At 47.9% G+C, this 16,658-nt stretch overlaps 7 protein-coding genes across 7 annotated transcripts; all 7 read right to left on the reverse strand.

Moving 5' to 3' along the window:
- Positions 1–1,860: 1,860 nt before the first annotated feature.
- Positions 1,861–3,203, reverse strand: KD926_001340 (arsenic resistance protein; the record flags this gene model as incomplete). The annotated part of the gene is made up of 4 exons (XM_053105038.1): positions 1,861–2,511; positions 2,597–2,683; positions 2,743–2,885; positions 2,945–3,203. 4 exons carry the CDS (start codon positions 3,201–3,203, stop codon positions 1,861–1,863), a joined length of 1,140 nt encoding a protein of 379 aa, XP_052951743.1.
- A 561-nt stretch (positions 3,204–3,764) lies between these two features.
- On the reverse strand, positions 3,765–4,806 carry KD926_001341 (arsenic resistance protein ArsH; the record flags this gene model as incomplete). The annotated part of the gene is made up of 2 exons (XM_053105039.1): positions 3,765–4,172; positions 4,237–4,806. 2 exons carry the CDS (start codon positions 4,804–4,806, stop codon positions 3,765–3,767), a joined length of 978 nt encoding a protein of 325 aa, XP_052951744.1.
- Positions 4,807–6,113: 1,307 nt separating this feature from the next.
- On the reverse strand, positions 6,114–7,180 carry cyt19 (putative arsenic methyltransferase Cyt19; the record flags this gene model as incomplete). The annotated part of the gene is made up of 5 exons (XM_053105040.1): positions 6,114–6,145; positions 6,205–6,348; positions 6,405–6,747; positions 6,808–6,912; positions 6,980–7,180. 5 exons carry the CDS (start codon positions 7,178–7,180, stop codon positions 6,114–6,116), a joined length of 825 nt encoding a protein of 274 aa, XP_052951745.1.
- A 1,288-nt stretch (positions 7,181–8,468) lies between these two features.
- On the reverse strand, positions 8,469–8,924 carry KD926_001343 (uncharacterized protein; the record flags this gene model as incomplete). The annotated part of the gene is made up of 1 exon (XM_053105041.1): positions 8,469–8,924. One exon carries the CDS (start codon positions 8,922–8,924, stop codon positions 8,469–8,471), a length of 456 nt encoding a protein of 151 aa, XP_052951746.1.
- A 480-nt stretch (positions 8,925–9,404) lies between these two features.
- On the reverse strand, positions 9,405–10,239 carry KD926_001344 (EXPERA domain-containing protein; the record flags this gene model as incomplete). Its single annotated transcript, XM_053105042.1, has 3 exons — positions 9,405–9,505; positions 9,584–9,982; positions 10,035–10,239. The coding sequence occupies 3 exons, from the start codon at positions 10,237–10,239 to the stop codon at positions 9,405–9,407; spliced, it is 705 nt and encodes a 234-aa protein (XP_052951747.1).
- Positions 10,240–11,892: 1,653 nt separating this feature from the next.
- KD926_001345 (NAD(P)-binding protein) lies at positions 11,893–14,540 on the reverse strand (the record flags this gene model as incomplete). Its single annotated transcript, XM_053105043.1, has 4 exons — positions 11,893–12,019; positions 12,079–13,070; positions 13,475–14,363; positions 14,512–14,540. 4 exons carry the CDS (start codon positions 14,538–14,540, stop codon positions 11,893–11,895), a joined length of 2,037 nt encoding a protein of 678 aa, XP_052951748.1.
- An 887-nt stretch (positions 14,541–15,427) lies between these two features.
- Positions 15,428–16,246, reverse strand: KD926_001346 (thioesterase domain-containing protein; the record flags this gene model as incomplete). Its single annotated transcript, XM_053105044.1, has 1 exon — positions 15,428–16,246. The coding sequence occupies one exon, from the start codon at positions 16,244–16,246 to the stop codon at positions 15,428–15,430; it is 819 nt and encodes a 272-aa protein (XP_052951749.1).
- Positions 16,247–16,658: the final 412 nt, after the last annotated feature.

Genomic DNA, 16,658 nt, shown 5'->3' on the forward strand with positions numbered 1-16,658 from the left:
TTGACTCTCGTGGTGCAGCACCTAGGTCCTCTCATGTGAGAGATATGGCTAATATTCTGCTGGCCGACCGTGGAGGCGACCCCCCATTAACTGTGGGTGTTAACTGGGCAAACACCTTCATCAAACGCCAGGATGAACTACAGTCACGTTTTTCAAGACGATATGACTACCAATCAGCAGAAAAGAAGACCCAAGAGTCCTACATAAGTGGTTCAAAGTAGGGGGGGGGAACGATCAACGAGAATGGTATCCAACCTGATGATATATACAACTTTGATGAGACAAGTTTCGCGATGGGACTGATCTCATCACCGATGGTTGTTACACGAGCAGATCTACATGGCCGCCGAGCTATCTTACAACCTGGAAATTGTGAATGAGTGTCTACAATTGAAGCAATCAATGCGGCTGGCTGGTTTTTCACTACCTCCAATTGTCTTATTAAAGGCTAAGAATCACAACGAAAGTCGGCTTCTAGGCCCCCCTAGCGACCGGCGAATTGGGTTTTCACCTAATGGTTTGACTTCATATGAAACCAGTATCAGTTGGTTACATAGAAATAGCTCCTGAGCGTGTACTCTCAAAGCTCAATATCTCACTCCGCACACCAACACGACCACTTAGCCGACCTACTAGCCGACCTAGCCAGTTCAGCCCAACAACACCAAAAATAGTCAAACAACAAAACCAAGCAAGATCTTTCAAAAAGTTACCTAGGGAATGATCTGATGGCCCCGCTTACACCCATCAAGATCGCCCTAGATCAGATCATCAAAGCAGCCTATCTTTCGATACACAACGCATCGCTACTAGTACAAAAAACACTGATTTGCGATCCCGCAATGAGAAGAAATGATAAAAACGAGCACGTATGAATCGCCTAGTTCGATTTGAGCAGGGGTTTACGGTCGGTGAGGGCCCTCCTCTTCCACCACTGCCAGTACCACCACTTGAACGACCCACCTCCCTCCGGCCGATCAGGTTGAACAGCCTATTTTTCCATCTCAACCAGCCCAACGTGTGCAGTCCCTACGTGCAGTGTTTTTACTGTCATTGTGTTGGCCATAAAAAATAAAAATCAACCGTTGTCCTACTAAGTAGTTTTTTGAATTTCATGTTTCTTCGGCTGAAATATTTGGAAATTGAAACGTAGTGATTGGTAGGGTGGCCCACACGGCCGTAGACTCCAAACACCATAGTACACGCGATATTTTGGAATATGACATTTCAAGCCATACGGCTTTCTCAAGGGTTGTGAGGTGATTAAGTGCTAAATTTGTCACATCAAGCATTTTGCCCGCGAGAAATCATCAACACCACGTCTAGACCGGCTCGGTTCTACAAGAGAAAAAGGCTGTGTCCATGGAAGACACGGTTCGCGAGATGTATTCCGAGTCTCTGCAAAGATCTCCCAAATGAAAAGAAGAACAGAAAAGCGCAGGCCCATTCTCTTCGATACAAGAGATCCTAGTTGTTCATGTCCGCGGTCGGCTTGTATAGTGCAATGTCGAACCTCCGGACGCCGATCGATCAGTCGCACCCCATCAAAAGCAAATCCACAATTTTGAGCGCGATAAGAACAGTTCTGTTTGGATGGATCTGGATAGGACTTTATATTTACAGGCTATCGCTCTATGTGGACGTTTCAAATGTTAAATTCCCGTTACGCGGCTACAATTTAGCTGTAGTGATACCGCACACCAGACACTGTATGTACATTGAAACCTTACAGAAATACATGATTATTATAATAATTAATAATATTAAGATCTATTGCGCAGGCAGGATTTTGCTCAAATAAGGGAAATGAATCATCGACCTTGGCCCCAATTGACCGACCGAGACAGCAAACGGATTTTACTAATCCTTCCAGTTCAGTCTCTTCGCTATCAATTTAACAGCATAGACAAGCCCCAACAAAACTGGCACCTCAATCAGTGGCCCAACAGTCGAAGCAAGCGCCTGATTACTGTCTGCTCCAAACGTAGCAACAGCGACGGCAATCGCCAACTCGAAATTATTACTGGCAGCGGTAAAACTCTGCGTCGCCGCGAGCTTATACCCAAAGCCCAACTTGTACGCAACCAACAACGTCAAGAAGAATATAACCGCGAAATAAACAATTAGCGGCGCGGCCACCCGGATCACAGAGACAATCTGGTGAACAACGTGACGACCCTGAGATGCAAACAACACCAATATCGTGAACAAAAGCCCAATGAGGGACCAGGGACTTGCCCATTTCAGAAAGACCTCATCATACCATCGCGGACTTGTCGCCCAGCGGAGAGTGAAGCGCGTGAGGATTGCTGCACCCAGCGGAATGCCGAGAAAGACGGCGACGCTTTTCGCGGCGGTGGAGTATTGAAAGGCTATGCTATCGCCGCTGATGACTTGGATGAAGAAGACGCCCATGGGTGCGAATAAGACCATTTGCAGAAGGGAGTTCACGGCGACGAGGATGGCGCAGTATTCGTTGTCGCCGCCTGCCAGACCGGTCCAGATAAGAACCTAAAGATCGGTTAGTATCGTCGAGTCCAAAAATAAAGGTTTGTCCGCAATTGCTGTTGGGCCAGGGGAAGGGGGGTGTTTTTACCATAGCGATGCATCGTGCCAGTCCGACCAGAATCAGCCCCTGGCGTAGTTCGGGTTCGTCTGGAAGGAAAGCCCAGGATAACGCCAACTAGAGTATTCCGTGTTAACTGCCAAGTCAGAGAGCAAGTGGAAACCTTGGAGTCTTACCATGAAAAACGGGGCAATGACCCAATTAACAACAATACTGAACGCAATCTGAATCCATATCTGACGGGTTTTGAAAACATGATGCAAGCTCTCAAAGCGCACTTTGCAGAGAATAGGATACATCATTACAAGCAGGCCAACAGCTGTGAATCTGTATTAGCATGTTGAAACAGGCAGTGCAGAGAAATCGATGGACCCTTACCTATAGGAACCGAAACACCAACAAACTTCCCCCTTTGTAGCGCAGGTCCAGTGCTTGGCACAAAATTTCCCAAAACAATACCAATTGCCATGGCCAGGAAAATCCATACCGCGAGAAATCTGTCCAAAAGGCCGAGATTCTTGAAGGCAGAATTTTTTGTTTTCTGCGGTGGTTCTGACTGGCTTGCTTGTTTTTCTATGTCGTTCGGAGTGGAAGGAGCCTGGGCGGCCGCGCCCGATGGGGAGTCAATTTCGGTCATCTTCAGGTGTTGAGATGGTCCTGATTCGATTGAAGGCAAATAGCCTGGTCGTTGGAGGTTCGGGCGACGTGTGAAATCTCGGAGGGAGTCTTCGAGGTGGAGGTTTATATAAACATTGAGTTGACAGAAGACAAAGCGATTCGTTCGCATCTGGATGTCATCGGCCGATGCTGATTGGTCAACGCCTCATTCTGGCCTCGGGACTATTGGTAGCCAATTAGAACGCGCCAGTGACTCACTAGAAACGAAGTCTACACTAGTTCGTAGTTACTACTAGTGTCTAGTAGTTACTGCTATCTAAACATCGGATGGAGAGCATATTAACATTAGTATTAGAAAGGGCGAGCGACAGCAAAGAGAAATCTCCACTGATTTTGACAGACTGCCGCGAATATTGTCTGCTAGAATCCAAGGCTAGAAGAAGAGGGTTGGAGGACGTCTGGATCTTGTACAACAAGGCTAATTTATTCATATGTAGTAAAGTACATATAGTAAAGTACATAGCCTGACCTCTCCAATGCCACACTATATATACAACGGACACATCCCACAGGTATTAAGCTAAAGTTGTGTCGCTCGTGCCAGCCTCAGCTTCTCCTCCTTGGCCCTTTTCTCTTCCCGCTCACTGAACCGATCACCAAAGAGTTCCAAGTGAGGCCGCATGAGAAAAGTGTACTTTACAAACTCCTCCATGCAATCCACCAGTCGGTCTCGGTTACCACTAGGCATAAGCCTCTGATCTCCCGGTTGACCTTCATCGGGGAATTGTGTATACGCTTTCGGGATCGAAGATTGATTCGGAATAGTAAACATACGCATCCACCGGCCGAGAAGACGTAGAGAGTTAACGGCGTTGAACGATTGCGAGCCTCCGCACACCTGCGCAATAGCGAGGGTCCGGCCCTGTGTTGGACGCACACTCCCGGTAGACAGCGGTATCCAGTCGATCTGATTTTTGAAGACGGCGGTCTGTAGATGGTCAGTAATGAGAAATCATGCATTGGAAGGGGGAGGGCAGGAAAAAAGTGCTCACAAGATTCCCATGTTGTTCGGGGGATACCCAAACATGCCCGTCGCTCCATTTGCTGAGATCTCGGAGCTCCTGTACCTTGGGATGGCCGTGCTCGGTGTCATTCTTCACCGGCAACCCCTCGGGATTAAACACACGCACGTCACACCCCAGACGGGAGAGAATCCTGCTGGCTTCTAGCGCCACCAGGCGAGAGTATGATCGTCGACGTAGGCTACCGTACAACACCAGCACCTTCAGTCGGTTGCTTGGTTTTTGCAGTTCCTGCGCTGCCAAGTCCATGGCAGTTGTCAACTCCAAGGCACTAACCCAGTCCTCGGCCGCGTCGTCGAGAATGAAGGGGCGGTATTTCTGACGGATCTCGGCGTCATCCTCGCTCTGGGGTATAGCCAGAGACGGGTGTTCGGGGTATCGTATGCTCTCATGTCCATTGACGGAGTCGGGAACAATTGGCACCGACTGGGCAACCGCGGGATGTGCCATGGTAGTATATCTGTAAGGCGATAGACTAGCCGCTGAGCCGATGACCGGGGTGATTTCGCGTGCTAAGGGAATTCTAAAACGAGCAATCATCAGGGGATCTTATTATTCTTATATGATCTTTATGCGGTTTGGGTGAAATCAATTCTGAAGAGCAGATCTCTTATTTATATTCTAGATCGCCAGATCGGGGCGAAACGCGGCGAGTAGGATGTCACTGGCGGGTGCTGATTGGCTGAGTAAAAGAAAATTCACAAACAGGCTAAGTGGGCTTGGTAAGCCTTGCCTAGGTAACTAATTGACGTTGACTCTCCTTCCCCGTACTGGATCTGGATCTGGATCCTCCGAATTGCCCAATCCCACAGCACACTTTACGGCCATCTTAAAATAACAACGATGAGGACCAAGAGTCCAAACAAACAGTCGAGAAAACTCAAGGTCGGCCACCTTGCAAGAGGTTATATGTGCGATCCAGCGCCATTCTCGGGGACTAACAATATCCCAGACTGATCAAATTTCGTCATCAGTACGAATTCGCGATAACCAACGGCGTGCGCGTGCACGGCGCAAAGAATATATCCAAGATCTTGAGCAACGCCTGCAGAAATTTCAGATCGAGGGCATTAACGCTACACGAGAGGTGCAAGAGGCGGTGCGTAAGGTGGCAATAGAGAACAGTCTTCTCCGCTCGCTGCTCATACTGCATGGTGTTTCTGATCAGAAAGTTCGAGAATATTTAAGAGCACATACAGCGCGTATTTCTCTTCCCACGTCGCGCTCGGAAGCTGTGCTAATGGCGCGATTGCACTCTTGGCAATCCCTCAGACCGAATACAGTGGATTCCGGGGGACCGAGCCCATCAAATCACGAGCGCAACGATCCGTCGCCCAAGAAAAAGGCTACGGAGCCTACTTCATCGACCTCGAGTTCGAGCCTAGTTACTTATCAACAGATGGCTGCATCTGACAGCCAAATTTCCGACGGGAACTCGGAGCTGAGTGCTCCGTTCGACCCTTCCACTCCTTATACGTCAACGCTACAACCACTCAACCGGCGCCAGGACTCCAGGCGATCTGGACAATGTACCCCATGCGAAACTGCAGCCGATATAATCTCATCTATGCGGAGCTACTCCGACATGCAGGATGTGCGGTCGGAACTAGGGTGTCAGTCCAGTGCCAGCTGCATGGTAAAGAACGTGGACATTTTCCAGCTGCTAAATGAATGATCATACGATGAAATATTTGATTGACATCGAATTGGGCCAATTCTAACGGTCATCCCTTTGTAAATACTCATCCTGAACCTATGGGACTGCGCTTGTCCGAGCCATGCACGGCAAGAGCGTTCTCACCAAACCGGATTCTAGCATCTCCATAACATTTATTAAGCGAAATTACCTAAGCCTTGATAGCGTAGATTTGAAACGAGCCTGGAAAAATTGTCAACAGCGCGATCAAGCTTGAGTCAGGATGGATGGTAATAACTGACCGACCCACAAATTGAAATCCAACTCTGCAATGTCACTCGTAGTCTCCTTACTCGAACCCCCACTGCCACAGCACGAGCTCTGAGGCAAATACGATGACTGCTTGTAAAGATTCAGGTCCGACTTCGTGTCAATAACGAGCACACCTACCGGCAGGTTAATACATAAGACCCTCAAGTGTCCTTGTTGGCGGTATACGTACCCTCGAATCCGGCCTGCTCAAGATACTCCTCATACCTCGCAATCTCACTCGCACCGGCAACACACCCAACATACAGCGCCATATTCTTAGTCATGTGATCCGGAAGCGGCTTTCGAGCCAGAATATCACTGATGGCAACCCTTCCGCCCGGCTTCAGTAGGCGAGCAATCTCTTTAAAGACGGCCGGTTTGTCGGTGGCTGGGACGAGGTTGATGACACAGTTACTAATGATGCAGTCGACGCTGGAACTTGGCAATGGCACGGAATTGATAGTTGTTTCAATAAATCTGGCGTTGGAGACTCCCGCCTTCTGCGTATTTTTCTCGGCGAGTTCGATCATGCTCTGTGTCTACTATCAATCCTAGTCTATACAGAGGCAAGAACTCGAACTCGAATCACTCACCTTTGTCATGTCAACACCGATTGCCTGTCCGTTGGCCCCGACTTTTCGGGCCGCCAGGAGGACGTCAATTCCACTGCCGCTGCCAAGGTCCAGAATCGTCTCACCCTACATATTGAAGGTTAGCATTTTCCATTCGTCACCCTCATGCAAAGAGATCAATCAAGCACCACACCTCTTTCATATTGGCAAACCCTACTGGGTTTCCGCAGCTTAATCCGAGATTCGTCTTCTCTGGAAGCGAACTGAGATCTTCCGCACTGTAGCCAAAGGCCCTGGCGATCTGCTCTTCTTTCTCGTGCTGCTGGGTGGTGCCACTCTGCTTAGCGATGTCACCGTAGCGGGACTGGACAAGATTGTAAGTATCGTTGGACATTTTGTAGATGTTTCCAACTCGGTAACTTTATGAAGCCTCAAGGGGGGTATTGTTGATGTAGCGAATGGGTCTCTCGTGGCTGAGACTGGCGGGATGATAAGTTTTTTGAGTGCAGACGGGAGGTATGTGTGCTTTATCTTCACACACGGAGGAATAAGTGTCCGTTCTTGTTACTTTTGACCGGACGTAAGCACTTAAGCACTACAATTGATGCTCCGGCTCGTGACTGGGTGAATGTTTATAACTGGTATGTCACCGGCTTCGGCACGGACTAAGAGAAAGGGTGTATGTCATCACACTCGGAGTGGATCCCGCTGGTGCAAGTGGTTTTACCAATACAACGAAACGTAAGATCTGGCTGAGATTCTTGTGGTGGTCATAGCTAGCACCAGTAGATTGAGGGTGTAAAATAGTAAAGGATAACTAAAAGGCAAGTCAGTTAACCCCCACGAATCTTAACAGACACACGAACTCGGCAACTGTACAGTATTATGGTTCTGACCGTCAAGGCAGGTGATTTTTATGACGGCCAATCACAAGTGATCAGTGACAGATTGATATTGACCAATCATAGCGAAACCACGACATACTGCCATTGCTCTAGATTTGTGATTTGTCAGCTTGAAAATGCAGCAATTCCCCACCAAAATTTCGACCAGTCATAGTGTCCCAGTGACATACAGATTGCCATAGATTTGTGGGCCCAGGGATATCGGTGTCAGGAGAAGCCAGTGTCATAGGCAGAAATTTTGAAAAGAGGATGGTTACTGGGGGAACGTTAGACAGAACATCATTTGATCATCTGAATCAGCCAGCTGATCTTCTCTTCCAAGATATAGTGATCGGTCGAGGGAAGAGATGAGAACAAGGAAGTGGAAAGACAGAAAAAAGAATAGTAGGATGGATCAGCCCCAGGCAGGGCGTAAATAGATAGTTCAGATTGAAGATTGCATTCAGGCAATGAGAAAACAAGATTTTTCACAGCAAGTGGCTATCCAAATATTCCTCACAACTTCAATCCTCGCGATGCCAAATCAAGCTAGCCAGCCTGAAAGTCCCATATCCCGAGTATGGGGGAGCCAATTTCGCCAAATCAATATTCACATGCTTTATGGGTTTGAACCCACAGTTGACAAAAAAGTTATATACTTGAGGTTCGGCGGAAACCGTCACTGGAACTCCGGCCGCCCTGGCTTTGTGAAAAACATGCTTCACCAGTTCTCTCCTAATGCCTTTATGACGATAATCGTGTCGAAGAACAATGAATATCAGTGCTATACAGAGTTTGTTAGTTCCTTTTGTCTGTTTCAACCCCGGATTTTAGGACAAGAACGGGAAGCCCACCGTAATGATCCAATCCCTTTGTATTCTCCGAAAGTGTTTTCACCGTCTCCATGACTGCCCCCAGCACCTCTTGGTTGAAAATATCCGGTTTATTTTGGGGTTCCTTAGTCGAAGGTGAAGCAGATTCATCGGTATCAACTGAAGGTCTCTTTCGAGCGAATGCCAGGAGGCCTACAACCTCCCCGGAGGCGGCATCGCACACGGCAACAGTTTCAGTAGGAGATGATTCAAGCCCATCAAACACAGAGGCGTAATTCTTGCGCTGAGCTTGCTCGTTTGGACAATCCTTGAATAGAAGGCGATTAATGGTTAATGTGAGCTTTGAGTTGTATAACAGGTCGCTTAGAACGGGGACGTCGGAGCGATTTGGGGGTCGGAGAGTATAGTTGAGGGAAGCCATTACGAAAGAAAAGTGGTAGATGAATGGTAATGCTTTGCTTGAATGCTATATCCTTGAGTATTGTGCACTCGTTATAACTTTGCTTCATCCAGTAGTCACTAAAATTTATACGCCTTCAACTATGAGGTGACGCGTCACTCAAGGCAACCAAAATGCCTACCGGCATCCTAGGAGTTTATATATTTCTTTTTGTTTCTCTCTTGCGGCGTACGATAATATTATCCCTGGCAATTAGAAATTGTTGAAAGTCTCAAGAATTGTCGAAAATGATGGAATAATTGTCTCATTTTGATTTTCTCTAACCTGCTAAAGTATACACCTCCTTTATCCAAACATGCATTTGCCCATTATTTTTACATTAGTGTGAGTTTATACGTATTTGCCACATTTACTTCTCACCGCAAGGCGAAAGGCCCATAGACTCTTCGTAATCATGGCCGAGGATGACGTGCCGTCAACCATGGCACATTATTGCCTTGTTTAAGATCTTTTCTTAGAACTTCCATTCGTCCCGACAGTCCTCATCCTCTTGGCATCCGCAAAAGCTCCCGCGCAGGCCTTCACACTGCTTGCGATAAGAACTATGTAAATCCAGTTAGCTTTCGCTCACCGATTTGAAAGAGAGAAAGGAGGGGGGAGACGTGGCAAGGACAACATACCAATAGGAATAACAATCCAAAACGAATTCAAAAACACAAAATATCCATAGAAGTAGTAGTTCTCTGGCCTCGAGTACTCAACTCCATGTACCAGAAAGTCGAACGCACAAATCCCATAGTACAGTATATTCCCGTAAAGCTGTCCAGTAGAGACAATGATCTGCAACGGGTGACGGAAGGGGTTCTCGGTCACGATAAGGGCGGCGATCAGGAAGGACAACGGTCCCCAAGCCCATGCGGTCATCGACTCCATGATCATCATAAAGGCATCGGACGTAAGGTAACGCGAATCGGACAAGGAATATTCTTTCCAGAGTTGCGCGAGGAGGTGTTGGGAGCCCGGGAGCGTGGACCAGTTAAGGGCATAGTAGCCTTCGAGGACGAGGTGGATACAACCACCTATCGTTCGTGAGTACTCGATGTGTATAGAATTGGGGAAGGAAAGACATACATAGTGCAAACCAGAGAACCGTTAAGAGCTCCGAAGTTTTAATTCTGGGGTTCACAGTAGTCGCGATGATTTTGGCGGTTGTAAGAGCGAATAGGGAAGCAGCGGAGAACGTCGCAAGTATCACCGGGGTACTCAATTCCCTAGGGACATAGTTGGGGATCTCTGCGTCCAAGGGATAGTAAGGGTGGGGAACTGGAACTGTCATGATGGATTTTCACGAAGGAGTGGAGTGATTAATTGCCGAGTGGAGTGTTAGAAGGACGAGGCATGCTTTTAGGGACTTCGGATCTTAAAGAATCTCGGGTGATTGCTCGCTAGCGCCGATGGCAAGAGAAATAGGGGAATCCCGAATAGGGGACTAAATTCTGACATCTGCCTGGTCGTACGACTCGGAACCGACACGCGCTCGGGGTCCGCGGTCTCCGCTCGAGGTAAACAAAGGGCACGTGAGCTGGAAGCTCCAAACCACTGAGTGATCATTGAATTACTACCCATTGGACCTTATCGTTTTGTTCCTGAGTACTCCGTATATTGCCTTGCTTCAATAGTTTCCAGTTTCTACCCCGTACATTCTGGATACGGCTAGTTCCGGCCCATCGAACCTCCTTTTTGCGGGGGAATCAGGTGACATTGAAGGGGTTGACCGACGGCTGGTGCCTGAGGCCTAAGGGCGCCAAGCCCTAGAAAGACCCAGCTCTCAAGGCTGTCCAGAAGGGAGCTTTACCCTTGTCTAAGATATCGATAAAGATGATATTGTTAAAGTTGTATGTATTACTTATAAAAGTTGCGTTAAACTGCTACGTATAAATTATAAAGTCCTTTTCATAAAATCAATCTATAAAACGAATCGATATCAGATGCCTTTACTGGATATCGTTAGGATAACAGTAACAGGGGATACTTTTTATGCAGCGTTTGACTTTATGCACAACGAGACTGAGAATACGTATAGATTTATTCTTAAATGCCTATCTGATACGTTATTTCATTATAAATGTAGCTATCTCCGAGTATCTTTATACGGATAAATACCTCTTACCTATTGACCCGAGATCGCTGGTTTTTGAGCTACGAGTTGTACAGCGTTATCGTAGGCGTCCTGCCGGATCAGAAAATCGAGCAACAGAAGCAGAGGCAGAGATAGAAATAATACAGAATAGAGTTACTTAGAATTTCTTTATACGGTAAGAACTATCCGCGTTTGAATACGAATTATCTCAAGAACAACCAGTCAGACGCCGAAAGCGGAATAATCAGGAAAAACAAGGACGTAAAAAACGCGGAAGATAGAGCTTTAGAAATAAAGAAAACTCTACTGAAACGATTGAAGTTAGTAAAGAAGATAGAAACAGGGATAATGAGAATGAGGCACCAACCAGCGAAGAGAACGGGGAAACCAGCGAGGAAGAAGAAGTTGAGTTACTACGACGCAGTCAGCGAGCTGGCCGTAGTAAGGTAGCGCGGTAGTTGAGGGACGAGAACTGACAGAATTCGAACTCTGAATGAAGGCCTATGATTGCTTAATGAATGCAGCGTTTTTTGTACGATTAAAAGAATGATAAATGTTCTGTTCAAACAATTATACTAAGTGCCAAATTTCTATATCACATGGCCATGCTAAACCGAATAGGAAATGGGGGTGTCGGGATAACCGGGGGGGGGGGGTGTCGGTCTAACACGACCCTATAAATATGCCAAACCGTGAAAAGTGGCCCGGTGGTGCTCCACGTTGCACAGCCCATGTTCTACGGTTCCTACAAAGCTTGTCTTAGTAAGTTTTAGTTACTAGCTAGTCTAGTTAACATATCAGGAGAGGGAAAAAAAACAAAAAAAAAAAAGCCGCAAACGCACCACCAGACTAGATCGCCAACCAGTCGTCCAACTCTGAGGGTACTGAGATTTGACCTTTCAGCAGCGTGAGAGTTTGTCGGACGAGATCTTCACGAAACAATTTGTGTTTTTCTGCAGTGACGCAGTCCGTAGGCCTAAATAGGAATGTCAGCAAATTGGCGATCGTTCGATGAGCGAAGGGTTCAAGACGTACTCGTAAGTGCGCTCCCGAAAGAAATACCGGCCATGGTATTCTTCTGCTGTTAAAGCCCGGACATACGTCCAGGCGCCGGCTTCAGCCGATTGACAAAACAGACCCATGACTGTGCGCACGATAGGTCCGGTTCCTAGGTCCCGACAAATCTGCGTCTGACTAGCTCCGGGCGTAAAGGAAGCAATTTCAACACGGTGGGCACTAGTATCAATAGACGAAGCCAGTTCGTGCGTCCAGATCATAGTTAGCAGTTTCGAAAGCCTGTAACGCTGATAGCAAGTTGATAGTTTCGGGTCGCCGAAGCTCTCGAGGATCTCGTCGGCAGTTTTACCAGGGGGGATGTCCTCCAGCGCGTGTCCCTCGGATGTAACATTCAGAAGCCTTCCTGGGCGGGAGTCCGGGGACCGACCGCGTTCAAGTGTAGCGAGTAGGGACAGTGAAAGCGGACAAGATGCGAGGTAGTTCACCTGCAGGTGGGTTTCGAACGAGTCGGCTGTTTGCTCAAAGCGGAGATGGAAAACCCCGGCGTTGAGGACTGCGAAATCGAGTGACGGGAGTGAGAGTAACCGGTCGTTGAAATCCTGAATAGACTGGAAGGATCCCATCTCAAGGGGCCACAAATCGATTTTGGGCTTTGTTTGAGTTTCATTCGGGAGGCTTGCGCGGATTTCTTCCAGAGCCCGCTGGCCACGCTGGGGGTCGCGCGCGGTGATGATAAGCTGGCTACAATGTGCTGCGAGAATCTTGGCCAGCTGCAGTCCACATCCGGACGTTGCACCCGCGATCAGTGCTGTGCGACCTGCGAGAGCTTCAAGCTCCGATCGTTGAAGGGGACTGGACCGAGTAGTAAGGTTGTTCCACATAAGCGGGAGCGGTCCGTCCCTTGCAAAGGTTAATAGTTTCGGATGCAGCACCTCGAGCCGCAGCATGTGATAAAGGGCATGCACGTCCATAATGGGCGACCGATCAACACGGCTTGGGGGTTGGAAAAACTGTAACAGATAGTCCGAAGTATTGAGAACAAGAAGTAACCCTGTAGGAACTCGGGGACTCGGAGGTAAAATGTTAATAGAAGCGGGGATAATAAGCAACGTAAGAAGACGTAAGATGCGGCATAACCTTCTTATATAATGCAAATCTAGCGGGGGTGATCAGTCGCCCTGCGCTGAATAACTGATTTATGGCATCTTATTTATGTGTACCGGAGTCATGATAGATGAATTCTGATAATGGCCCGAAGGCTCTAACCCACTACTTTTTACACGCCGCGCTTCTAACTTGAATTTGGAAGGTATTCTACCCTATGCGGATATGGCGTCGATTGGAGTACGAAGAATACGCAAAAAGGAGCACAGAAAGAGTTGATCTGAGTTTAGACTTTAGGTTTCCTCCCAACCATCAGGAACATCGGCGTGACAATCCCCTTCTCACCCGCCTTTAAAAGAGAATCCATCGCGTCCATTATCTGCACTGCCTCGTTTCGCGTCCCAGGTGGCAAGATCCTCAGCCTTTCCAGAGTCCCGGCCATATAGTACAGGATCCCACGAGACCTGAACGAGTTCATAAGGAACGAGTAATAATTCTTGGCAAACGTATCTGACACCGATGCCATCATCCCATATGACCCATCAATAGGGTAATACCATGGCATGCTACCTGGTCGCTCTGCCAAATCTTCCGCAAGCTCCATCTCGAAGCCAGCGGCTTTCATTGCTTCAACGGCCGCTGATGCTTCCCGCAGCGGTGGCGCGGCAAACACCTGTTCATATTTACGTCGGGTTTCCAGATGCGCCGGGTCATCATCGCTATACTTACTGGCCAAGACTGGCTCATAGACAGCAAATCTGGCGCCTGGCCGAAGCACTCTGAAGATCTGCGCGTAGACAGCCTGGAGGTCGGGGGCATAGGCCGTTGCCTCGATGGAATAAGCACCGTCAAAGGAGGCTTCTTCGAGTTTCATGTCCATAAAATCCGCCGCCACAAAGGAGACACGATCTTCGAGTTTGGCTGCTGCTGTAAATTTCCTCGCATGTTGAACGTGATGTTCTTCCAGATCAACCCCGACAACGTTGACGTCAAGAAATCGCGCGATTTCCCGAGTTGGTCCCCCATTGCCACAGCCGACGTCTAGGACCTTTTGGTCCTTGTTCACTTTCAACCATAGTGCTAGGTAGTGCTCATGTCGGGTGACTGCGTTGGAGAGAGTTTCACCAGGAGTCAAGCGGAACACGTGGATGAAGCTACCGAAGACATGCTCAATAAGGCTCGTTCCATGTTCGTAGAATCTGGCTGATGTTAGTAACAATATTTGAGACTGGTAGAAGAATCTGGAAGGCTTGGTTACTGTGAATTTTGTTCGACTTGTTTTGGGGTTTCTGTCTGCGAGGGAAAAAGTTAAATAATTCAAATCAACGCTATGTAAATGAAATTGACGAAACTACCTTTTGTTTCTCGTCTACCATGTTTGTATGTTGATGAGTGAAGGCAGTGGAATATTGATCGGCCAGGTAGATAATCTGTTACCGCATAAGAGTGTCCCAAGTCCAACTGAATTTGTTTTAGCGGTGGAAGATTCATTCAGCAGTCTGAGTGTGACTCACGCTTGGGAACGGAGTACGGAATCATAATTTTTCCTATTATATACAACCTGCAGGATAAAACGCTGCAACCCCTCACACAGGCTGAATGCTAGTAAGACTGATCAGAGATCAATGCCGGATTTAGAATAGAGAGGCCTCGAACCTAAGACAGTCTCACCTCATCCTAAGGTGCAGATATAAGGCATCGTGTTATTGCATGATGCAACAGCGGCGCTATAGTCTGACATTCTGCATGAAACAGCTTATCCCGTCCATTGACATGATATCATCACCCTACCTCGCCGAAGTTTCAATATCGCACCACATGCCTAGAAGGTCCTCTAGGTTCCCCGCAAGATCCTTGCAATGAAGTGAGCACTTGCAAAAATGTCAAGATCAACAGAGTAGCTCTTACAAGCGGGTAAAAAGGGTAATTCTTATCGCCTATACAGCTCAGGCCACCGAGTCAACCCCACTCTCCGCGTTTGCCGAGACTTAAAGGCGGGTAAGTCCTCTAGTCTCACATAAGCCGCTGATCGTTTAGAGGAAGTGGTCTAATATAGAATGGGTTCCACCTAAAGCGACGGTCTACCTAGTAGTCTAGTTACATTACGAGTAGACATAGACAAGGCATGTCTGCTTAGCCATAGGCGTATCACTCTGGAACTAGTTACAGGGATATGGGACCAATAGGTGGAACAAAATGCCTCATCATGATGTTCATCCTTGACAAAAATCATCAACCTGGACAAATTCTGACGCGGGAGAAACTACAACTGGCTAAGCTTCTCCAATGTGTCACAGCATCTCTGGATGGCTTCCGAGATCCCGGGAATATTCCGAAAGGAAAACATTTCAAAATGATTGCCCTCGACTTCCAATGTCTCCGTAAATAGATCGGGATCATAATTGTCCCACCCGAGATTCTGGTCGTGGCGGTAAATGTCTAGTATATGCAGTCGGTTCCCTTTTGTTGGTAGAATATTGGCCGCTCGCAGGAGGGAGAACCGCGGTCGTTGGCCAGATTGATGACCTGTCCAAATAGGGGGGTTCCATTCCCGAATGGCCCGTAGTGCTTCCTTCATGGCTCGTATCGACAGAACCAGGTTCTTGTTTGGCTTGTCCATGACTAGGTGATCCAGTGTTTCGAGGTAGCCTCCACCACTAAGCAAGTTGACCGGACACATGCTCTCCATCATCAAGACACCAATGACGTTCACATCCCGATCACCTGTCAGCACCTTTGCAATCTCGAGGCTGAGCAAGCCGCCCATACTCCATCCACCTAGAAGGATATCAATCCTTCCGTCGGGGTTGCGTTTGCCCGGAAAGTCAGGCGCAGCGCAGGTTTTTCTGATCATTGCGGCGTAAAGACGTCCCATCCCACGTACTCCACCTTCGAAACTCCCGCCGCTGTGATAGCGCGGATTGAAAATCCCGTATGTTGGGCGTCCGAGAGAGTCTAGACAATGGTATGCAAAAGTTGTACCACCGCCATCATGGATCAGGAAGAGAGGAACGCGGGGTCTGGTCTGTATGCCGTCCCATCCCAGATCGAAATTCTGGATAACTTCGGGATTCTTTGCCATGGTATGTATGAAGTTGCTGAGGGTGTGATTTCAAGTGAACTCAGATAAAATAGATCAACAATATGAAGTTCGCACTGTTCACATCATTTGGCAATAGCGGAGGGGGGAAATAAGGGAGAACCCCGCAGATCTCGAGGGGGAAAGATGATACCGAGAAGTCGCAGTAGAAGGATTCGCACATCAGCTAGCATGAACTATCTTGCTGACGTGTTGATGCTGATCTTGGATGTCATCGATCGTATGTTGATGGAGGGTGCAATGGGACGCCGATTGGTTCCTTGGAAAGGCACAGATTGAGCTCTGGACGACTTACTGCGACAGAATGTTTCGGAAAATGAATCTGACCCTTTCGTCTGTCTTCGCTATATCTGCATGAGCGTGCTTGGGTGGACTTGTCGTGCGGGGATGATGA

This window comes from Aspergillus affinis (assembly GCF_023601865.1).
Source record: "Aspergillus affinis strain CMG 70 chromosome Unknown NODE_127_length_104248_cov_91_105759, whole genome shotgun sequence".
Lineage (NCBI taxonomy): Eukaryota > Fungi > Ascomycota > Eurotiomycetes > Eurotiales > Aspergillaceae > Aspergillus > Aspergillus affinis.